Source organism: Ambystoma mexicanum, chromosome 3p, assembly GCF_040938575.1.
Source record: "Ambystoma mexicanum isolate Mex_15411 chromosome 3p, UKY_AmexF1_1, whole genome shotgun sequence".
Lineage (NCBI taxonomy): Eukaryota > Metazoa > Chordata > Amphibia > Caudata > Ambystomatidae > Ambystoma > Ambystoma mexicanum.
The window spans coordinates 1,251,669,004-1,251,693,257 of record NC_090925.1 but is presented as its reverse complement, the minus strand read 5'-3'; the positions used below and the strand labels follow the sequence as shown (position 1 = coordinate 1,251,693,257).

General features: G+C 46.0%; 1 protein-coding gene across 2 annotated transcripts in view; it reads left to right on the top strand.

Moving 5' to 3' along the window:
- The window catches only part of LOC138581414 (cytochrome P450 2D15-like), a 703,698-nt gene that overhangs the window by 265,222 nt on the left and 414,222 nt on the right, over positions 1 to 24,254 (top strand). For both annotated transcript variants that reach the window (XM_069652729.1, XM_069652730.1), the window contains exon 5: positions 21,970 to 22,143. In XM_069652729.1, the coding sequence (XP_069508830.1) occupies positions 21,970 to 22,143 (174 nt within the window). The remainder of the gene's footprint in view (positions 1 to 21,969; positions 22,144 to 24,254) is intronic.

Genomic DNA, 24,254 nt, shown 5'->3' with positions numbered 1-24,254 from the left:
TTCTGTCCTCATCCTTCTTGATCTCTCCTCTGCATTTGACACAGCCAACCACTCCATCATCATACAAAGGCTCCATGACACCCTTGGTATCTCAGTGCAGGCACTGGACTGGCTTATCTCCTTCCTAACTGACCGCTCCTCCCAAGTCATCCTGGGTGCCTTCTCCTCTCCTACTTCCTTCTCCACCTGTGGTGTCCCCCAGGACTCTATTCTCTCGCCTTGGCTCTTTAACATCTACCTTACTAAGATGGCACTCCTCATCTCCTCCTTCTCCCCCTAACTTCCATTGTTAAACTGACAACACAAAACTCTTCTTCAAACTTCCAGCTGACCCTCTTGCACCTTCCATCATCCCTGACTGCCTTTTGGCCATCCAGACCCGGTGCACTTCCAATGATCTCTGGCTCAACGCCAGCAAAACAGAGATCCTTTTGATTGGGACCCCTGCACCTGACTTCTTCCCTTTACTCTGGCCTTCCTCCTTGCCCCACCGCCCCTCGTACCCTCTTCTGAAGCCAGTAACTTCAGAGTCATCTTCGACTCCTCTCTCTCCTTCCTCCCTCACACTCAGGACATTACCAAAAAGTCCAATTTTCAGCTCTTCTTTCTCAAAGGAATTCTACCTTTTCTCACCTTCCCCCAGAAGCTCAATGTTACCTGAGCCCTGGTTCTCTCTAGGTTTGACTATTGCAATATCCTCTTCCTGAATCTACCTTCGTCCACTCTGCAACCCCCCCTCCAGCTAATCCAGAATAGGGCAGCATGACCTATTCTTGGCCTCAGGCCCAGGGACCGCATCTCTCTTGCCCTAAAATGTCTTCACTGGCTCTCGGATGCTTCACCAATTAAATTCAAATCCCTCTGTATCATCTACAAAGCTGTTTGGGGCCGGGGACAACACTATCTGCAAATCTGTCTTACTAAATATTCCCCCTTTAGACCTCTGCACTCCTGTGGCACCAACTCGTTGTGTGGAAAGCGTTTAACTAAACAGAGGGCAGTTGGTCGATCGCTTTCCTCAGCTGGCTCACTTCTTTGGAACAGCCTCTCCTCCTCCACCTCTTCGTCCTGAGCAGGACTTTCTAAAATTCTGGAAGATCCTCAAGACCTTCCTTTTTACCTCCTCCCTAATTTCACAGTTGCTTGTTTGGTGTCCAGTGCCCTTATGCATCCTCTGGACCCTGGCCTCCCACACCGAATCGTCCCAGCTTCTGACTATCCTCAGCACTTGCCTCGGCTCACCCTCCACCCCTGGAAGATCGCACTTACCTTACATTGCACTTCACCTGCTGCTCACACACGAGCACCCCAGCACCTATCCCATTCCCTCTCCCTTCTGCACTTGCACGTTCTGAATATTCACAAGGCATAGTAGGTTTGTCCTCCCACCTCCCCCACTGTATTTAATATCTTTATGTATTTTAATTGTTTCTCTTCCCTTGTCCCCTCCTGTTGCCCTGTCGGCGCTTACTTCCTGTATAAGCGCCTAACAACCTAACAATGAATACATAAATAAACAATACATTCCATGTTATCCAACACTTCCTTGGTTTCTTTGTGCGGGATTCAAAAAGTTACTGGATTCACAAATGTCTTATTCATATAATAAATTCCACTATACGTTTTCTTTAACTTCTCTTGTACTTAAGCGGATTGCCTGGTGTACTCTTTTACCAGGAATCCTCTTGTGAGCTCTTCAGATCTCCTGGCATACTCCCCTGCCAGGTATCTTGTCACAGTGTTAAGTCTTTTTACAACTCCAAGTGCCTGGTGTATCTACCTACCAGGGCTTCTTCATGTGCTTCTCAAATTCCCTGTATACTTCCCTGCCCAGTATTTTGTAACATGGTTAAACTTTCCTATACAATGTTGGTGGAACTCATCGTATACGCCCCTGCCAGGAATCCTTTTATGGGTTCTTTACATCCCCTGGTGTACTCCCCTGCCTCATCTCACAGTTTTAAAAGTTTTATGCAATTTCAAAATGCGTGGTATGTGAGAGACTTTATTCAACTTTGGTGGATTGCGTGTTATACTTCCCTGCCAGGAATCCTTCCCGGGTGTCCTGCAGATTCTATGGTACTTCGCTGATAGGTATCTTTCCCCAAATGTCAACTGCCTGGTGTATTCCTTTTACCAGGACATCTTTTTGGTTTCACTGACATTTTCACTATGCCATAGCCGCATCAGCTTTGTTATGTTTCAATATTTTTACTTAGGGAAACACTTGCTCCAGTTTTCCCCACATTGACATCTCATGCATAGGCATTTGTTCATGTTTTGTTGCTGCACTTTATCTTGTTGGTATTCAAATATTCTTCCTTTTGGGCATTGCTTTAACATTGGGGTGTGTTTGTATTTAAACCACCTTTGAGCATTATTCATAATAGCAGTCTCATATAATTCATTCACTTGATTGCATGCGTGTCGGTATACCCCGGTGTCCCCAATGGCTCTAGGCAGACTCGCCAGTAGTTTGCAGCATCTGTGACCTATGGCATGCCTCTGCGGTAAAGCTTCCTCCCTGGGACGGCTTCTCATAAATGGTGGGCATTTCTCCAACATTTCCTGCGTTGCCACATTCTCCCGCCGGCTTCCCTCTGTGGCTTGAACCGGGAAATGCTGCTTCCTGGCACAAAGGTACCTCCAGGAGCTCCGCTGCAGGCCCCCTCGCTTAAACAGACCTTGAGGTGTGCCTGCTGCATCTCTCCTTCCTTCACGCCACGCCGGTATGTGAAGCTTGCGTTCGCGAACCGCTGCACCGATGTGCCCATTCTCTCTAAACTTTCTTCGGCATGGTTCTCTCCCGTTCTGCTGCTTTGAGTGCGGATGCCTTTTTTAAATGTCCTGTGCACTTTATTTAGGTTCAGCCAAACAACTAGTCTGCACATTAGGTTTCAGGTTTCTCTTAGTCTGCATCAACTCCTTCCTCCTCTTCTTCGTCTCAGTACTTGAGGCTTTATGGGAGCTGAAGTCCATAGATGTTATGGGATTTCTAAAATGATGTGGTTCAATAGTTTTTACAGAGAAACATCAGAAATAGGAAATGTTATGTGTGTTGTATGTTTGAGGTATGAATGGAATTTTGTCTAGCGTGACATAAAGGACGGTGTTTCTAGGTGTTACAATAAGGGGGATTTGTGGGATGACAACAAGCCATCAAGAACTTAGGTATTATAAGGTCTTCTTCTGAAGGAAGGGGAGACTACTGTGTCTCGTCTGATGGAGTCACCACCTCCCCCCTACAGCTGTCCTCTCCCATGTGATGCTCCTTCATATATCCACCCTAGGTCTGGATCAGATACTGACTGCCATCCCCTGGCCACATGTGAGGAAGGCCAGACATGGGTGTGAGGAGGGGAATTGATGAAAGGGCAAGTAAGTCATGCGTATTTGCCCAGAATGTGGCAAGAGTGGTTGCAATCCTGGACACTGGTGCAGTTATTTTCCCCTGATTATGGTTGCTTTTCAGGGCACAAGTATAGGACACGTGGGTGGACAGCGTCACTTTTTGTCAGAGGGCAGATGCAACGCCTTTTTTTTTTTTTTTTTGATTGGCAAGCTTGCTCAATTACTTGGCTAACAGGATTTCACTCAGGTTATCAGTGCAGACGCTTATGCACAAGAACACAAGCACTTGTTTCATATTGGGATTTTGTTTTCCAGGGAATATTTCACTACGCATTGCTGGGTTTAAAAGGTGAGCAGCTTTTATGCTTTGACAGCATATTTATTGGAGCATTCCTTCACGTATGTTATTTTTCTGATGTTCATTACTTTTTCTGAAAGTTCAATGCTATTTTGTCTTGCACACTTTCTTCTAAAGGGACGGTCATTTGAACTGCATTTGTATATTTTACTTTAAGATATAGGTTCACTTACTGTACATATATTCATGGGTGCAAGCTTTTGATATTCGCTATGGGGGCAAAAGTACTTGGATTTATGTTATTCTTGTAGCCAGATATTTGTTACCCTTTTTGTGCTGCTTAAATGCAGTTAGTTGGAACTATCACAACAGTCCCCAAGAGACCAGCCATAAAACAAGAGGCTTGTAGCGTGCTGCTAAACCAAAGTGTGTCATCCTTGGCAAATAATGTAAACTCACTGTGCATTGCCTAAACAAAATCTGTGTTCTCAAAGTCTGCCATCTTTTGTGCATAACAATACCACTTCCAAAACAAGTCAAAATCAGTCTGTGATTGATAAACATCTTTGAGCGATGCGTTGCAAGTGGTTTAAAATGTAGTGGATACAGCCTTTCGCATGCCCACTGGCCCTGGCCAAATGGACAGCGAGCACCAGTGGTTTAGTTGCAGGGACATTAAGTTGAGAACTTAACGCAACAAAACCCCTGCAATTCAGCTAAAGCCACCTTAACTTCGTGCCCCCTGTTGTGCAGTCTATCACCACAGTGATGACCTCACTGATGACATCACTGTTTACATGATATATAACACCACTGATTACATCTGTGATGGCATCAGTCATAATATCATTTATGACTTGGCTAATAAAAGCTTTGATTGACTAAATAACAGTGTAGGCTGTGGCATTTGCCATGGCCAAGGCTGTGGCTGGTTAGTGTTGTACAATATACAGTGGGCATTGCCAAAGGCCGTAGCCACTGACCATGGCCGAAGGCCATAGATAGTGGCCCCTTGATGTGTTAAATTATAAAGTGGGCAGGATCCATAGCCGGTTAGTGTGGTAATCTAATCAGACATTCCATCAGTGATGTCATAGATGATGTAATTAGTGATTGTCACAGGTCATGTCACCAGTCATGTCATCAGGGATGCCATCTGTGATGTCATCCTTGTGGTCATAGGCTGCACAACAGGGGGCACAAAGTTAAGGTGGTATTAGCTGCAATTCAGGGATTTTGTTGCATTAAGTTTTCACCTTAACATCCCTGCAACTTAAGTTTTTCCTTGATATGGAGATATATACATATATGTCAAAGAATTAACTGGCAACCAGTTCTTGGCACAGCGGCACTGAGGGGATAATTCAAGGTTGAAAATTATGCTCGATCCCAGGCGTAACTGACATGCAGAAAAGTCCTTTATTGAAACATATTTATGGACAGAGGAGCAGCATCAACGTAACGAACAATGCGTTTTGCCCTAAATGGGCTTATATATATATATGGCACTCTGGTTTTAGTCAGCTGCTCCGTGATGCCGAACAAGTGCCTCATAGTATGAGCTTAGTTATAGTAGCAGTCATTTTATAGGAGCGAGTGGAACTGCCTAAATTGGGGAGAGATTTGATCAATGATGCTTTTAATAGCATGTTTTCTTTACATGCTGCCAGGTACGTTCATGTTTCTTCCACTTTTGTGCCGCATTACAATGTTGTTAAGTAGACTTCCAATCCTTAGCAATGAACTAAAGTAGTATTTTTCACAGACACTATATCCGATTGTTAGCTCACTCCTTAGAAATGTATCTCTGGCAACTTATGCTTAAGGTGGGGTTTCAGCAGGAGGCTCAGCTCCTAGGCAGTCTAGGGGATCTGACAGGGAGCACATAGCCCAGATAGCAAGCATGCGGTGGACCACAACAAATGCTGTAGTCGTGCAAGGAGCCTGGTATTAATATGATCAGTATTGCTGATCCAATAGGCACTTCAGCTGGCTTGACAGTGCCATGGCATGGATGGGTGCCGTTCCCAGAGAAAAGTGGTCACTGGACCCTCCCAAACTGGCCCTACAGAACCATGGCCAGTGGCCCTCACACCTGAAATAGAACAAAGTGACAACAGGCTAGGCCCAATTTCAACTTCAGTGGGCATTGCAAGGACTTTGCCAGTGTCTGTCCTGCTGGCCTGCAATGGGGGCTAGCTGGCCAATAGACCCGTTAGGTGCTGAAGGTCATGCCCCAGGTCAAGTGGCCACTGGTCCAACTGCAATATCTCTTAACACCCTCTATCAAGGGAAACACCCCCATTCACACACCCCAATGCATCCCGGAATGAAATTCATGATCAACAGGGGCATAAACTTCACTGAAAAAATTATCTATCGAGCTTGGTTCTCATTCTATCACAAAATCGGTCGAAACGGTAGTGGGGAGAGCATACACTTTTATAAGAGAACAAGGAGACCTAATTCTGAGATAAACAAATTGATCGAGGTACAGAAGACTCTGGCATAAATCAACCACAAATCAATTACGAGAAGCAGCTATCAACTTTCTATCTGCTTGAAGGGGCTAGGGAAAGATCGACAAATATCACACTACCAACCCTAGTTTTTGAGAGTTTTCCCTCAAGGCCACCGCATTTGGATCTATTTGGGCATTTGTGAGAGTTGCGAGTGGTGTTGGGGTCTTCATCAGCGGTTCGATTTAAGTTGTCAGTCTCCATTCTCTGATCCTATCTGTCAAAGCCCCGGGATTGATTCAGCTTCCAGGCTTGATAAAGGCCGATTGTGTTGGCCTTTAAAGGTGAAGCATAGGTGGAATGGATATCCTCATTGGAAAGGATAATTTTTTTCCTTTCGCCAAGTAGTAATGTATTGCATTTCTTTTCTCTTGGCGATTGTTGAGAGCGACTAATATTGAAAGAATTTGGTCGAGCTGATCTGACAGAAAAGAAACCTGCACCTTTGAATTTGGCCATGAATTCTTTTCATCAATAAAATACACTGCAAATACACATAAAGGCAGATTCGTGTCTCTTGCCACTTTCAAGCAACTGTGTCCTGTCCAGCATCTAGTTTACTATGGAATCTTGACCCAGCACTTCCGTGAAGAGATTGTAGACATCATTTTCTAATTAAGCTGGCATCACTTCAGGGGGTACTACATGGATTTGGACGTTATTACCCCAGATCTATTTACCCTGTCTTCTTGTTTTTCCTAAAGCTGGTGAATTGTCTCTTCAACATATGAGATAGACATAGTTGGACATTCCTATTTGTAGACATGAGTACAGACCGACTTCATCAATGCACTTTTTGATCACCGCCACATCCTTCCCCAGAACCTAGATGGAGTTTGAGAGATTGTTTTCACCCGGAAGATGTTTTCTGTTTAGTTCCCTGAGGAGCAGAGTGATATTGCCTTTAGTTGCTGGTGTTGCCTCATCTGAAAGGGCTCTGGCTTCATGGACCGCATCAGTTAATGATAATTTGGGTTGTTGCAAGGCATCACCTTTGGCCTCCTTCAGTGAAACCAACATGTCCTTGGTAGAAATAGGCTTGTGAAGGTTGTAGCCTTCTGCCTTGCTGGTCCTCTTTGTTTTCTCTTTGGTCTTTAGCTTCTCGAGGGCTCATGGCAATAAGCATGTAGGTGGTAGACTGCACACTCACAGCACACTGAGGGTGGATATTTGCCACAGATGCATATATACATACATATATATATAGGGCAGCCGCTGGTGGCAAAAATAGTTGAATTAACACCAGTATTTTTCTTGCGACAACTGTCTTTCTACTAATGTATGTTACACATATGCCCTGGATAGTTGCATTGTTGAGGTTCCCGCAGTGGAGCAAGTTCAAATTTCTGGATTATCCCACCAGTTACTGCGACAGATCATCAACTCCCCTTTACAGCCTGAGAACTGTCTTTGGGGCAAAATAAAACAAGGGAATAGGTGCCTCAGTGCCAGATTAGTTGGGTCAGAAGCGTTGCTGTTTACATGAAGTATGTGTAGCGGCAGGGACTTCTCACGCTTTCCATAGCATATTTATTTATTTGGATTTTATTTTTATTCGTACCGCACTGGCAGACACGCCCAGAGGCATAATAGCGCACCACATGAACAAACAACAGGCAAACAGAAATGTACTGCCCAGAACAGACGGCGAAGAAGATGAGTTCAGAGACAAGAGTACAGAGTCAGAAAAAATTAACAGACATTATTCAAAAAGATGTGTTTTCAATCTGCTCTTAAAAGACCATAGCTTCGAAAAAGGAAGACTCTGGTGGAACACACTGCCTTGTAAACAAATGCACTGACTCACCAAGGGTGCTGACAAACAGCTGCAAACAGGGGACCGGTACAAGCAGCTACCTGGCCTGCAAGGTGGCGATGGCTGGCCAGCTGTAGGGCCTGTTTTAGCTGACTCGCTCCAGCCACCTGACCTCTCAAGGAGTCCCTCCTTTCCAGCACAACTGGACTAATGTGAAGTGACAAGCTGTTGTGGCAGCCGTGCTGGGACCCCGCCCATTGGCGGGGCCGAGGGGGGCGGCAGCCGCCCCTGGTTTCCATTGATGCCCACTGCACCCCCCTGGTGCCCGCTGTGCCCCCTTGCCTCCCACAGGTCTGGCACTCTGAATTAGTGCTTGCCCTGATAAAAATAATTTAAAAAACCCTTAGTGGCCTGCTGCGGCACACAGTATGGCACACCACATATTGTTTTTCCCATATATTTAATATCAGCGCTGGCTGGCTACAGTGAGCGCCACCCACAGGATTGTCACATTGGTGTTGTGGTCTGTGCAGCGGCAGCCCACCCCAGGGATTCACATTTTTACGGGACGGACCTTCACCCGAATTCTGCCTCGCTGTGCCCCTGCCTGCCTCGGCCAGAAGAAGACCTAACTAAGGTAAGTGTATATGTATTTATGGTTCCTAGTCATTGCGTCGACTGCCAAACCGTTGAATGCCATACCATTGAAAGAAATGCATTGCAAAAAAAGCATTGAAAGCATTTTTTTAAAAAACATTTTTTGAATGGGGGGTTCCCCCAATCTCTGTTTTTTTAACCTTTAAAACCCATTATAGTTAAACTAAACCATTTAGCATTTTAAAAAAAATGCATTTGATGCTTCTTTTTTTTCCGATACATTTTTTTCAATGGTATGTCCTTAGACAGTTTGGCAGTCGATGCAGTGACCCGATACCGTATTTATAAATGTATGTTGATATATGTATTTGAATGTATGCATTTTAATGTATATTTTTTAAATTAATGTATTTGAAATGTATGTATTTGAAATATATGTATTTGAACATGCATTGTGTGTGTGCAGGATTATTTGAGTGAGAATCTGTGCGTGTATGTATGCGTATAATAGTATGTGTGCCTCTGCATGTGTGTGTGCATGTGCTTGTAGCATCTCTGCCAGGGATTTACAGTGACCAACCATATGGCTGGTCACAGTACATTGCTTGCAGAGAATACTGCTATTGATATGCTATGTCAGCATCCTCATGCATGTGATATAAAGTGACCATTACTGGAATAGATACCTTTCCTATCTATGCCAGTAATGGTCACTTTAAATCACATGCATGAAGCTGCTGCCACAACCTAGCTTGGCCAGTAATGGTCATTTTAAATCATATGCATGTAATTTAAAGTGACCGTTACATTGGTTGTGTCTGCAGCCTTATGAAAATGTTGTTAAGTGCTCCTATGTAATCTTCTTTTGGTGACATGGCATTTGCTTAATTTTTTCATCTGTTACCCTAGTGAACCAACTGTAAATTGTATTGCTTTTTACCTCATTTTGTTCCAAAATTGTGCTGCAACATGCATCATTTCAGCACATTATTTGTAAACAACCACCCGAACGATCATTCATTTTCAGGGGCTCCTTCGCAATGCTTGTCGCTTGCTCTAATTGGAGGAACAATTTAGAATCCTCCACTGAATCAGTGGCATGTCTAAACTCTTTTGGCTGGGGTGGCCCAAGTGGGGTAATGATTATGAAGGAGTGGCATTAAGACGAGCCCACACACGCATAATGATTATAGTTTAGGATAATCTGGTGACACCTGGGGTGGCCCATCAGATTCCAGCATTTGCCACCCCAAGCCACTACCTGGACATGCCACTGCAGTGAATACATTCACCACCCCGGGAGGGCTTGCTTACCAATACATTGTTTCAAAATCTTGGTGCCCCTTCAGGAGCCATCCAACCCCCCCCCCCTCGCCAAAAGCTGCCTTTACCACGGATCCCGCCTCCCAAGGCCAAGCTTTCTCTACTGTGCCCCCTTTGTGTGCAGGGGAGGGTGGTGGGGATAACAGATGCACCATTCAAAACCGCAAGCTGAGGTGAAGCAGCTGCAGCCAGCATGAGCCGGGCTGAGGTGACTGAGGAAGATCAGTGGCTAGGTCCCAATATAACAACAGTCCTCAGTTCATTCATGGACCTGCAGTCAATGCCCCTGCACACCTTTGCTCTTTCAATTGGTCTCCTGCCTGCTGTCTGGGGGCCCCCCATGGGCACCTATAGATGGTGCATAGGGGGACCTGGACCGTGATAAAACTCTCATTATGCTGTGGGGCTCCAGGAGCTTTCAGGAGTCTGTGCATCTCAGCTGAGGCCCAGGGCATTCCCGAAAGGTCATTGTTTTGGGAGGCTTATAACATTGATACCATTTGACAAACCTTTCCAAAAGAAATATTGACTTGTCTGGAAAGATTCATGAGACATCAAGGAGGGCGTAAAGTTGTAAAGGGGTCCTAAAACATACATGTTCTCATTTATTTCCTATAGACACAGTTTTCTGCTTATTTACAGTCCAACCCACTGTACGGTTTTGTGTCAATTCTCTTCTACCCAAAATTAGCCAAAAATCAATTAGATGTATCTCATTTCTCATGATCCGATCAGCAGGCCTTTCTGGGGTGGTTCCAAGCCTGATTTGAATATGGTCTTTCCCCTTTTGTAATTGCTTAGCAGGCAAAGAACGATGGCCTGGAGGGTTGCCCAGAGCAATGCCTGCGGTTAAGATTAATTCTAAACCTTCCAGCCATCACCTCTTTTGTTTTGCTACAATCAGCAGAACCACATGGATATTATGGGAAATCTCTTTTGTCTACTTGTCTCTGTGGATGCGCAAGGGCAAACCAGACTGGCTACTGAAATATAGAACATTTGATTAGTTGCCAAACTGGCAAATGTTTTGAAGGGGGACCACTGCTTCCAGAGGACCTGGGATCAGGCCAGGTGACACAAAGGCAAACATTTTTTAAATGATTATATTGTAGCCTTCATTGTAGCCTTCATTTTGGTTGTCCTGTTCCTAGAGAGGACAAGGGAGGACAAAGGGATGGCCCGGGAGGGTTCAAATATGCCCGCCAAATTAAAAGCAAAAAGCTAGAACTCTACACCCATAGTAGTGTATAGGCCACCCGTTCGGTCTGCATGCCACAGGTAGCTCTTGGGTTAGGACGCAAGCTGTGTAACTGCCACTCTGAGACATGAGAAGATCCTTGGTAATTATTTTTTCATGAAACACATGTGATGCAAAGGCCTTGCTCCAGGCATTGTCCAGTGGCAATTTCAGTGGAGACAGTCACCAGGAGGCATAACTGTTGGCTGGATTTGGAGCAGTAGGCGGCCCATGGCATAGTAAGAGGCTATGCCATGTCCATGGGGGTCATTGAACATAGGCCATTGCCATTTGACACGGCTTGGTAAATGTGGGCCCAACTCCATGTCCATTGTTCCCCTCTGTAAGTATTGACATGGCTGACGATCTTGCCCCATACAACGTCACCACTGGCATTGGCCGTAGGCCATCGGCAGGGACCACTGTGGGTGGCTTGGAAGGATGCAGTGCATAGCCAAAGTCCCTACGTGGCAACAGTGACCACTGGCCTTGGCGCCAGGCCTTGGCTAGTCTTCACAATGGGTAGCTTGGGGATGCCCTGGGGCGAGCAAAATACTCTATCCTGGGCAAAATGGTCACTTGGCATGGTCGTCATCCATGCCTAATTGGTCAGTTAGGTGGCTCAGGTTCTGCTCCAGTCAAGGCAGGCATGCAACATGACAGCAAGCCATGCCCAGTGTGCTTGAGAAGGGGCTTGGTGTATGACTACATGCACTATCGGGGTCAAAAGGGCCACTGGGCATAAGTGCAATGGGTGTTCTCTGGACTTTAATATATGTCAATCAGGCAACTTTTTTGTAATGCATGAAAATATAAACACCTTTTTTTGCACTGTCACAAATGAGTGGGTAAAGATTATATTTATGGCTGTAGGTGATGTGCATCTCTCACTGCTACCTGAACACGAACAGAGATATCATCTATTTTTTGCAAAATAAACACTTTCCATTTCACCAACTCAAAGAAAACAGCCAGTTTTTGCATTAAAGGGGAAGTTCACTCAAAAATGTTAGTGGGCCTCATTACACGGTAGGCGCTAAAAAATGTGATTTACCGTCATGGCGCCATTAGCGTGTCCGCCATCGTAGGAGACCGCTAATAGCGTTACATTACGAGTTAGCGGACACGCGCATAGGGCCATGACGGTAAATGACCCCACCGCCATGGCGGAAAAGCACCTTACCGGCTCCGACCAAAGTGCTGATAGCACCTCCGCCCTCATGCTGCACGCTATTAGCGGCCACCGCTGTTAGCGGTCACTGCTATTAGCGGTCACTGCTATTAGCGGTCACCGTAAAACACCGGAACCGGAAATAGCGTCATCGCACCGGAACGGGAAAGAGCCCGGCGGCCATCTTTAAAAACACAATCCATTGCCATCCCCTGCACTCAGGACCTGCAGCAACACCACGACTGGCAAAACCACATCCCAGAAGAACAAACAATGCCCAAGGCCCTAAAGAAAGCCGATGCGCGCCAGCGCAAAGAACGCTTCTCAAACGAGGAATTGAAAATGCTGGCAGACACCCTGGCTGCAAATGCAGACGTAGTGTTCGCTAGCGACATGCGGCGCCCGGCACTCCTGAGAAAAAAGGAAATCTGGGCTGAGGTGGCGCAGAAAGTCAGTGCGGTGGGCTCCACCCCCCGCACCGTAAAGGACGTGCGCAAGCGGTGGGATGATCTGCGCCTCCGTGTACGCAGCATTTTATCGGCCAACAGGAATCTGGCCATGGGCACAGGAGGCGGAGGTGGATCCCCGATGAAGATGCAGGAGTGGGAGGAGACATGTGCCAGCACCTTTGGCATAGAATCCATCGAGGGAGTGGGCCGAATGGAGTGTGGTGTGGCAACAACGTCAGACGGAGGTGAGTGACCACGCAAGACACAGCAATGCCAAGCATGAGTCCCTCCCCTAAATGTGAATTGGGAATCAGCTAATGGATGGGGTCATCACACACACATGTACACAACCCTGCATATATGCCCTGCACATCCCCACACAACCACATGCATGCAGCACCTCACACACGTGTCACCCTGACACATGTCCGGATGACCCACCCATCTGGCCAACAACCTGCAGGCCCAAAGTAGATGTCCAAATCCAAAGAACTGCAGCAACAACAACATATGCATGATGCACGTTGACCCATCACTGATGTTATCCCTGTCTTGCTCCCCCACAGGGTCACAATCTGACAGTGAGGAGCTGGACGCTGCAACGCAGGCCCCACCACCCAAAAAGCAGGCCAAGGGAAAGGATGCAGGCACCAGGCCCAGTACATCGAGGGGCACTGGGATATCTGGAGTGGCCCAGCGTTCAAAAGCCACCCACGCAACGACCACACCAAGGGTCGAAATGCCATCCGACACTGTGGCAGCACCCCCACCACCCACCCCCACCACTCAGGAGCCAGTGCCAGAAGGAACGCCGTCCGCAGCCAATAGCTCCGTTGGGGAAGCAGCAGCCACGGCACCTATGAGTGATGTGGACGACCCATGTCCGACACCGGAAGGGCAGCGTACACCCAGCCCCCAGCTGTCCCCACTCCACAGCCCATGCAACACATCCAATGGCAACATCCATGAGGTGCATGCCGGAGATGCAATGGATGGGTCATTCAGTCCCGTGGCAAGCTCACCTGATGTCGGCCACATGCAGCAAGCTGCGCCGAGGAGTAACAGGGGCAGGGCCGCAGACGACACCATGAGCCTGATACGCCAGCGCCAGGAGGAGCTCAATGCCCTGGTTGCCCGGCAAGTGAGCGAGGCTGCCTCGACCAGGGAGGAGATCCGGGTGTTGTCAAGGGACATGAAAGCTGCCATGGACAGCAACACGACGCGCCTATGTGACGAGATGGCCGCTGTGAGGCAGGTCCTAACGCGCATTGCTGAGGCGATGGAGAGCATGCGTCACTCACAGGGAGCAGATCAACCAGCCACGCCCTCGTCTACTAGCTCCGACCAGACAACCATCCTGCGCAGGTCCAGCCGGTCCTTGCGGCGGTCAGACTCACAACCCCCAATGGTGGTAGTGGAGGAGGGAAGTAGGGCCAGCCTGTCCCTGTTGACACTTGGGAACTAATGCAGCACTGATGTGCACACCATGTTCGGTGGAGTTGTGGGGGGAGGGGGGTGAGGGTGTACGGTGGAGTTGTGGGGGGAGGGGGGTGAGGGTGTTTGGGGGAGTTGTGGGGGGAGGGGGGTGAGGGTGTACGGTGGAGTTGTGGGGGAAGGGGGGTGAGGGTGTTTGGGGGAGTTGTGGGGGGAGGGGGGTGAGGGTTGTTGGGGTGGAGGGTACATGCACGTTTGAATGTCATAATGCTCAATACAGACGTAATGGCATGGATAATCACATGACTGGACATTGATAATTGTGTATGTGTGTTTTATTGTTGAAGGGTGCACTGTGATTATGTACTCCATACACCCCGTGCCCTGAGCTGAACACCAATTGCACCCTCCTAATCCATGTGCATCAGAAACAATGGTCTATCAGGTGCTGCCGCACAGCACGTCCCTCATGGGCATCGCCACCTGCATGACCTGCAGCCCCCTCTCCTCCATCCTCATCCCCGTCATCATCCTCAGACGGTGGTCGCAGTTCTATGTCAGGGGGCATTGGCACATTCCGTCTGATACACATATTGTGAAGCATGACAGATGCCATGGTGATCTTGGCCACCTTCTCATGCCCGTACAGGAGTGCCCCGCCCGACCTGCTGAGGCACCGGAAGCGTTCCTTCAATAGGCCGAATGTCTGCTCGATCACCACGCGGGTACGGGTGTGTGCATGATTGTAGTCCTCTTCGTGCCTGTTCTGTGGGTTCCGCACAGGGGTAAGGAGCCACCTCTTCAGGGGATAACCTGCATCACCTGCATGGGTGCAACAATGGGTATGTGTAAGTGTCTACATAATGTGGAGCGTGCACATATCACACAACCAAACATTGCATATTCAACGACATCCACTGATCCAAGCACGCATGGCAATCAGGGTAACTGCAATGTGGGAAGGTGAGGTGGTCCTTGCAAGTGGACATGCACCATGCATGCATACAGCAGGGATTGCCATGTCCCGCCAGAGTTTAAGTGATTTGTGTTTCCTGGCCCTGGCAACGTTAGTGCCACACTGCTAGTACACTGCCATTCCTTAGTTGATGTCCCCATGCTGTTTGATGGCAATTCTGTGGTGGGGTACGGGTGTGCCTCACCACAATGGCTACAGGGGATCCATTTGTATGCACTCATGTGCGCGGACCATTTCTGATGTTGTTCAGCGTACATTTCAGTTGTGATTTTGATATGCATGTTGCTGATTTGTGTAATGGGGGAATTGTGTGTTGTGCGGTGTGCATGTTGTTTGGAATGGCCTGTTTGGCGTAATGGATTGATATGTTTGCCGTGGCACTCACTTCCGGCATGTGGTTTTGTCTCTGGTCCATTGTGGGCTGCCTCACTGTACAGTGATGCAAATATGTATGTCCATTCTTCTCATGACACAAGTTCACGCCCAGTTGGAGTATGCATCTCCCCCCCCCCCCATTCACGGCCAGTTGGAGTATGCATCTCCCCCCCCCCATTCACGGCCAGTTGGAGTATGCATCTCCCCCCCCACTCACAATCCACATCACACTGACATGTGGTCGGCCTGCTACTCACCAAGTAGCCACGAACGTTGTCCAGCATGTCGCTCCATGTATCGTGGTATTGTCGAGTTCCGCAGGACCATTGCATCATGGGTTGAACCGGGATATCGGGCACAGCAATGTGTGATGATCTTATTGGAGTCACATACCATTTGGACGTTGATGGAGTGGTATTGCTTTCTGTTACGGTACACTACCTCATTGGCATGTGGGACCACCAGTTCTACATGGGTACAGTCGATGGCCCCGATGCAACTTGGGATGCCTGCCAGTGAATGGAAGCCAACTTTGGTGTTGGAGATCTCCTGGGCAGTCCGTGGCATGTATATGTGTTGACTTGTGTGCTGCAGGAGGGCATCGAGCACCTGGTTCAGTGTGCGTGAGAATACTGGTTGTGATATGCCATGCATCTGACCTACCGTATGCTGGTAGGTGCCTGTGGCCAAGAAGTGGAGCACTGTTACTACCTTCAGTAGAGGGGGGATGGCAGTACGGATGTCAATGAGACTCACAATGTCGTTGTGTATCATGTCTACTATGGTGGTGATGGTATCCCAGTCCAGACGGTACAGGGTGTGTATCTGCTCAGGGGTTAGGTTGACTGGACTGGCTCTGATCCTGGGAATTGGTGGCTGCCTCTGTGGTATCACTAGGTGCACTGGTGGTGCTTGCTGCGCCTGTCTTGCCCTCCTCCTCCTCCTCCTGCGTCTCCTCTGTGCTGCCTGTTGTTGTAGCTGCTGCACAGCAATCATGTCCTCTAGCCCATGTAATGCTGCTAGTATTGCATCCATCTTGGTGTGGGAATGGGTGTGGGGAGGGGTGTGGTGTGCTCTTTTGTGCTGCCAGTCTCCATTGCCTCCACCTGTGCTGATTTTGTCCACCTGTGGCAGGTGGGAACTCTGCTGTGCTCTTTTAACGTGTGGTTCGCGATGCCGGTATTAGCGCCTTGCCGGTAAGGGTTCTTTGGGTCTACTACATGCCGGTATTGCCATGTACGCATGGCTCGTGATGCCGTGATATTAGCGCTATGCCGCTATTTCCGGTCTGAGGGGCCGCGCGCTCACAGACTTGCTGCTAATAGTGCCACCGTACTTTGCGGTGCCGCTAATAGCGGTATGTCCGGGTCGTGATTGGGGAGGGGATTTACTGATACCGGTAATCCCTTACCGGTAACGGTATGTCCCTACCGCCTACCGTGTAATGAGGCCCATTGTCTCAAAAGATGGGCCATAAAAAAATATATACAAATAATATTTTCAAAGAAAGTTCATATCTAAAATGTTGAGCAAATGATGCTCAAAGTAAAAAAATGTCAAGCATTAGGAGGCATGCATTTTGTCAAATGAATGAGCCTCCTCTGTTCATGTTAAGCTCTGCTCTGGCGGCAATAATCAAGCAAAAGCCCCCTACTGGGAGCTTTTACTTACTGCTGCCAGAGAGCATAGCTTAACATGAAGAGAGAAGGCTGCCTTGACTTTCACTATGTTACCTGGAGGCTGGTAGTAGGAATGCCGCGCTTTCCGGCTGGTAGCAGGGAAGCTGTCCCAAAGGTCACTTACCCCAAAGTCACCACAGGGAATAAGTATGTCTTGCTATCCTCAGTTTCAAGGTCCCATAGGCAAAATCATGCCAGCTGAATACTCAGGGGCTGCACATATACTGTGGGTACTGTATACATGCATATGGCTGCTTACCTTCAACCAGCTCCTATAAGGGAAGAGAACACATGCCAGATGAAGGCTTACCCCTCACACTTATATGGCATGGTCCGAATGTGAATGGGCCCTCATGTTCAGTCAAAGACCCTATAGGAAAAGAAAGCAAATCCGGCCTAGAGACCTGCAGAGTCCAAGTAATGCTAAACCTGCATGCATGAAAGAAATCCACAGACAGCTTGTGATGAGGCAAAAACTCCAAGGAGAAGGAAACTGCTACACCACCGGATTTTTTATCAGGTTGGATCACACTGGCACTTACCAGTAGCTTCATAGAAAAGGCAATACTTCTCACTTGGCAGTGCTTGATGTAAAGTGGTCCGGAGAGAATCTCTGAACACAGTGATTCACAGTGAACAGCCAGACGCCTTTAATTGTGTGGGAAGGAAGAGCCACACATTTTAAAATCTCATTGGGGAGCAAGCATTGCTAAGCACAGTTATCATGGATGACACAAAGACGCATAGACTACCCCAGTGGAGAAAAGAGGCAAGGGCTGTCGCATCTGATTTATAAACTTTGATAGGGGGAAGTGTGTGCTGATTACACTATCATGACATTATATCATTTATGGCACCGCTCCAGGGAAGAAGATGGAGCTTCCTTCAACCATTTTTAATATCCCCTACGGAAGCAACCTGCCCAGTACTTTCCAAACCAAATGCAAATAAAGACCCATTGCAATTTAAGATCACTGAGCATTTTCATAATTATGATTAAAACAGACTTCCCTCAATATTAACCAAAAATTGGGAGGAAGAGGAAGTTGAAGTCAATCTTTCGATCCTGTGGTCAACAATGGGACAAAATGATCCAGTAGGTACTGACCATACATCTGAGCATTCCCTTGAATATACACACTGGTACCAAGAGACATGATTTCTCAATTACAAGGATTACTCCTGATCTGGATCATTCATTCAATTCATCGACTCTACTAGTCCCATAACACCGGCCCGCGCACATTAAGAGCATTACACTTGGTCTCAGAATCTTTGGTTAAACTATACAGGCAATGTTCCATAGAACTTAGACAAACGCTGTCTGCAGTCAATGTGATGTGTAATCAACTTCTTGTGGAGAAGCTCTTGCTTACGGGGACAGGAAGTTTAAAGTGAGAAGAGACACGAAAGTGGTCAGTGCAGGAGAGGGGAGTAGTGGGATGATTAGATAGGGGGATGCAGGCCTCTAGATAAGGTGCATACTAGGCCTTTTTACACATGAAAATCTTGTAACTAGGACAGCTTTATTATTTTCCTGAGTACATTTACACTACACACACGTTTAGAGAAGAGGGCAGTGCAAAGGTCAGATTACATGACAGACACCAGCATGCTTCTTATCTACATGGATGTAATTGCAAGCCATGGAGAAAAGCCTCTGAAACAGAATGTATTTTTCTGAAGCCTTTAAAAAAAAGAAACTGCACACTGTGATAAAAGGAATGGTTTCTTACCATTCCGCTTCTGCTGTGTTGATGCTCATGGCGCAAACGGAAGCACTGTGCATATTCTTTTTCCTAGCATTTTAGGTTTGTATAATTAATAAGATGGAAAACTAAGTTGCAATTGAGAATTAATCTTTTGTAACCAATTATGCTTTTGTTTCCAGTGAAAGCAAACCAGTATTGCACAATTGTATTTTTCAGAGTTCCTGTGCTGTGTGCATAATCATGAGGAGGCAGATCATTTTTACACTTCTAATTTAATTTAATTTCTAATTATAACAACAGTGTGTAAAATAATGAGTATGCATGGTCTAGTTTACATCCATTCATCCTTGCAGTCAGTGGGGTACATTACTACAAATGGTCAGTGGCAGCAGAGTATTTGCTCAAGGGTGAGTGATTGTCATTACACCAATCACAGGTTTTCTAGCCTCTCGAATCTTCAAGACTACAATTAAAACATCGAAAACCTGACTCTCCAGGAAGTGCAAGCGCTGCTCAAAAACAAACAAATAAAAGATACATTTGTAATTGAAATAGAAACTCAGCAAAACTTGCCCCTGTGATAATTCAGATAGGTATTTAACTTTAGTAGCCCTTCATACATGGTTCGTCCAACATCTAGGCACTGTGATTATTATACCTCAGTCGATACTTTTACCGACCTCAGAAGGATGTTAGCCAATAAGATAACTCCACCGATTGAGTGCTCCTTGCTGTGATCAATGCGTGATCTGTAGGTTGCAGGTTCGAATGCTGGCAAGGCCAACTCAGCATTTTATCCTTTCGAGCTCGATAAACGAGTACCGACTTCGGTTTGGTTATAATTGTGATAAATATGTTCAGCACTTTGCCAAAAGCGCTAAATAAATAAGAATTTTACCATGAGATTAGATGTAGAATTTAGCATGGAGTCCTTTCCTCTCTGCACTTTCGTATGATAACATTGGTATTCCATTAGGTAGTAATAGCTCCAGGAAATGAGGATTTTCATTAAACATCAAAAGCCAATTCTGCTATCGAACCTCAAAACACACAATACCATTCATGTTTGCTTTACTATGTATTTGGCTAGGTTTTTGTGTTTTCAACATTTAAATATATACAGGAGAGATCAAATGGCCAGAAATAATGAAAGGTGTATTCTGTCACAATGCAAAAAGCTGCTGCATAGTAATGATTTCCTTACTGTTTTTGCACACGTCGGCTGGATGTCACATACATTTACTTTCTTGTAAAGAAGAAAGGTCATTTTTACTCTCTTGAAAACACATTTACCCTCAGAGTTTAAAAATAGGGAGTGAAATACTCCCACCTCAAAATCTTATCTGGAACACTGGGGGGATGCCTAAAGAGATGAGAGCATCCAAGGTGTGGCGGCAGAGTGAGTCGGACCAGAGGGTAGAATGGACAGGGAAAGAGAGTCATATAGGTTGCAAAAGAACCCAGAGGAGTCTGAGGAGTCGAGGTGGATGTTGAGATCCCCAAGGAGGAGAAGCTGGGTGGTGGAGGATAGGAGATGGAAGGAGAGATCAGTCCATTCAGAGAGTAAGAGGGTGACCGGGCCAGGTGGCCTGTAGATGGTGGTCAAGGTCAGAGAGTCGCCAGGCGAGATAGAGAGCCTGCACACCAGGCATTCAAAGAAGGAGTAGGTCTGAGTGGGCATGATGGAAGCAGGGATCCACTCAGGAAGGATCAGGGCCACTCTGCCTCTGGGCCTGTTGGTTCTGGGCTCGGAGAGCATCTTGTAGCCCTCAGGGAGGAGTGTCAAAACTCGTGACATAGCTGGTCTTGAACCATGTCTCGGTAAAACATGTTTCAATTTCTCCGGGTTCCTTTCACCCAGCTTCAATTCTTTCAATATGAAAATTGTTAGGCCTCTCATGGTTCCCTTTCCCAAGCTCATGCCTGTTCAGTTTCAAGAACAAGATCAGTTTAACAACACATTTTCTCTTAGGCCTCTCAGGATACCCTTCTCCAAGCTTAGGCCGCTTCAGTTTCAAACACAAAATTCAATTTGTCAGTATGTACCTTTTCCTCTATTTGCAGTTCCTTCCCTGAAATAAGCTTCTCATGGCATAGACTCAGACTTTCAAAAACACCAGGTTTCTTTGTTCCTCCTAAGCACTCTGATCTTTGGCCCCTCTCTGTATTTCCTGTACTTGCTTTTCTTCTATCCTTTCATCTTCAGGTGCTTTCTGCACCCCTTTGTTATACTTCACTTCACTGTGCCCACTGGCCCCTTCTTTGGCTTTCTCTTCTATCACCTTGTTGCGCCCCTGGCACCTTCCTTTGATTCACATTACTTTCGTGCACCTTTGCACATGTATTTTGATCTCGCACTTTTCCTTCACTTTCGGGTCACTCGCACCCTTCTATTCACCTGTATGCCTTTCCTTGAGACAATACTGGCTTGCTTTTGGCTGAGGCAATGCTTGTGTTTTAAGTATTTCTTCTTCTTTATTACATAGGTGCCAGGCCCCTTTAACTTTCTCATATATGCGGGTCCCAGACCCCTTTGGCTTTTTCATATAACTAGGTTCTTCACTACAAGTCCCACAATGCCCCTCTCCCTATGGACAATAGTGGACTTTAAGTTCGCAAAAGGATTATTTTCTCTCCCTTACCTGCTTCGTGTCGCTTTACACTGTTTGCACTTGGTTTCTGTTTCATGCCTCTTCACAATCTGTCGCTTGATTTTCATTCTGTGTCGCTTTACAGTTTGTAAGAAGAAACGTAATCATGGGTTGCTTTGAGGGGCTCCTAGAGCAACAATTACTAATGTGGATGCGAGGAGATCGGAACTCAGTGAAAGAGGCAGCGGGATTATACCAGACTATTGAAAAACAATCTGTGAAGAGAATTCACATTATTTCCGATTTGGCTAGGATTTGTCTGTCTTTGAAGAAGGTCAAAGGCCGAAACACATGTCCCTACGGACATTACCAGTTTCTAAATACATTTACAACTGAAAAATCTGATCTGCGAATTAACTCATTTTCAGCTTGTGCAATTTGTGTGGCGGCACTTAATTCTATTGCTTTAAATTTGCGCTTTTTTACCATTGTCTCCTGCAGATGATGAACCTGGTCCCACCGTTGAGGAACATCCCTTGGCTGCTACGAAAAGTGATCCAACCTCAGATGGACATTTTCAGCTACTTCAAGGAAATCATCAAAGAGCATCAGGAGACCTTAAACTCTGAGATGACGAGGGACCTTATGGATGCCTTCCTGTTTGAGATAGAGAAGGTAGCTACTTTTCGCGTATTGTGGGTCTTGGTGGCATTTGTACAAAACTGTGGCGATTCATACTATAGAATATTTTGTATAGCTTGCTTTCTACGCAGCCCATCCTTTAAATCCCAAACACACTCTTTATTTTGCTTCAGTTCCCAGGGTCTGAGGGCAAATTCCACTATTAAATATCTGTATGTGACTTGGTTGGAGGACTGCTACTGGTTTGAGAAACTCACTCAAACTAATAATCTGAGGGCACCAGAGTCCAATTGTGAAATGATCTTCAAATCCTAAAATTAGCAAATTATTTACTTACATTTGTACTGCATTATTAGAACTGTTGGCGAAAAGAATGTCTAGGATCAGAACATGTGGTCAATGCAAGCTGAAGAAGTTACATAGCCTTCAAAAAGGGATATGAGAAAAAGTTGGACTGATGGCAGTTGAGGGACAAGATTTGGAGAGTAATAGAGTTCAACAATTAAGTTGATTGCTACAATGTTCAGCCTCTTAGATTGGATGTGTAAGTGTACCCACATTGAGATCAATTAGGGCTTCCAGTTGCTATCCCTGGCAATCCCCTTGGTTCCCTGGTATTTCTTCAGTAACCTCTGGCTAGCCTCTCTTCACAAGTAGATGATAAATTAATTTTTGCTCAGTAAAAGAACACTTCTGGTTTGAAATGAATCCTTTGCCCTTTCAAGATTATGATTGCTTGTACAATCTGAGCGAGGCTGCCATATTTGAAGTTGAAAGCTACTAGCCACACAAATCATTTGCCTCCATTCTGACCAAAGAGCAGTGCATGACCAGAGTAAATGTGCACCAAATTTAAACACGTGCAGCTCGCCAAGCCCCACTGGTGACAGATACATATTTTAAATCACAATTCACTAATACATTCATCAGTAAAACATGATTTGTTGCACCATTTGTTGAGGTTAAACAAGTCAATCCTTTTTAACCCATTCAGAATACATATATATGTGGTAATGCTGGTATTAAATTTGATTGCTCTGGCTAAAGCAATTTATTTTTCTGTGAAGTTGATGGAGTACATGTAGAACCGTGTGATCGTGGGCAAATCTTCTTATCTCTTTTGTGCCTCAGTCCACTAATGTGGCAAAATACAGACCATAAAACAGTGACCACCAGCTGTTATAGACACACAAAATGCTCTATACGACATAGGTTTTAGTATGCAAGTAACAAAGACAATCTATAATGTCCTCCTCATCTAAAGAACAGGAGCATCTGGTTTGTTTCTGCTTCCTCTGTAAACAGATCTCAATAAGGAACGGCTCCCATATTCTCTTAAGTACTCCTTGCTCTCCATGAGTGGCAAGGAAGAGGCACTTTAAGGTGATGTGATTTTTCCCGTGCTCTTTTCACACTACACATATGTATACAGGTGTGCCAATTTGTTTTATGCTTGACAATCTGGCTTGGACCTCTTAGAGTAGTACTGAAGACATTCCTAATGCTTTTGACCTAAATCTGGTTCTTGTATTGAGGTGATCTGGTGCTTAGGTTCTACCTCATTCTCTGTCCAGCCATAGTACTGAGGTTGCATCAGGATCACATATGTTCACACTCAAAGAACTGCATCCAAAAAACGGGATTGAAGTCAGTCCACCTTGCCTGAATTAATCACAGGGTTGACTTTTGTAGTTTTCTGCAGACCTCATTGCAACGCCTGAAAGCAGTGTTGGTACAACACATAAAGGGAAACAGGGTTCCTGTCTGAGATTTGAAAGTTAATTAAGGCAACAATTCAAGCTGATTTTGTCTACTTTCAGAAGGATATTTAAGAAAGAATAATATAATGAATTGGCAGAATTCAGAAGTTCTAAAATCAAATCCAACTGAATACTCGTGAACAATATGTGAAACAGAACATGAACCCCAAGAACAGGGCAATGTATTTTTAACACCACAGACACCATCTATTAGAGGTATTTTGGCAGTAGTTTTCATTTGAGGTATTGTTGGTTAGTGGTATTTTTGGTATTTCTTGGGATAGTGTTGAGCCTAGCTTCAGAGTACTGCGTAATAATTGTTCTTGTACCGGGTCATTAACGGTAAGCAAAGACTGGACTTTGTACGCTCTAAATGATAAATAT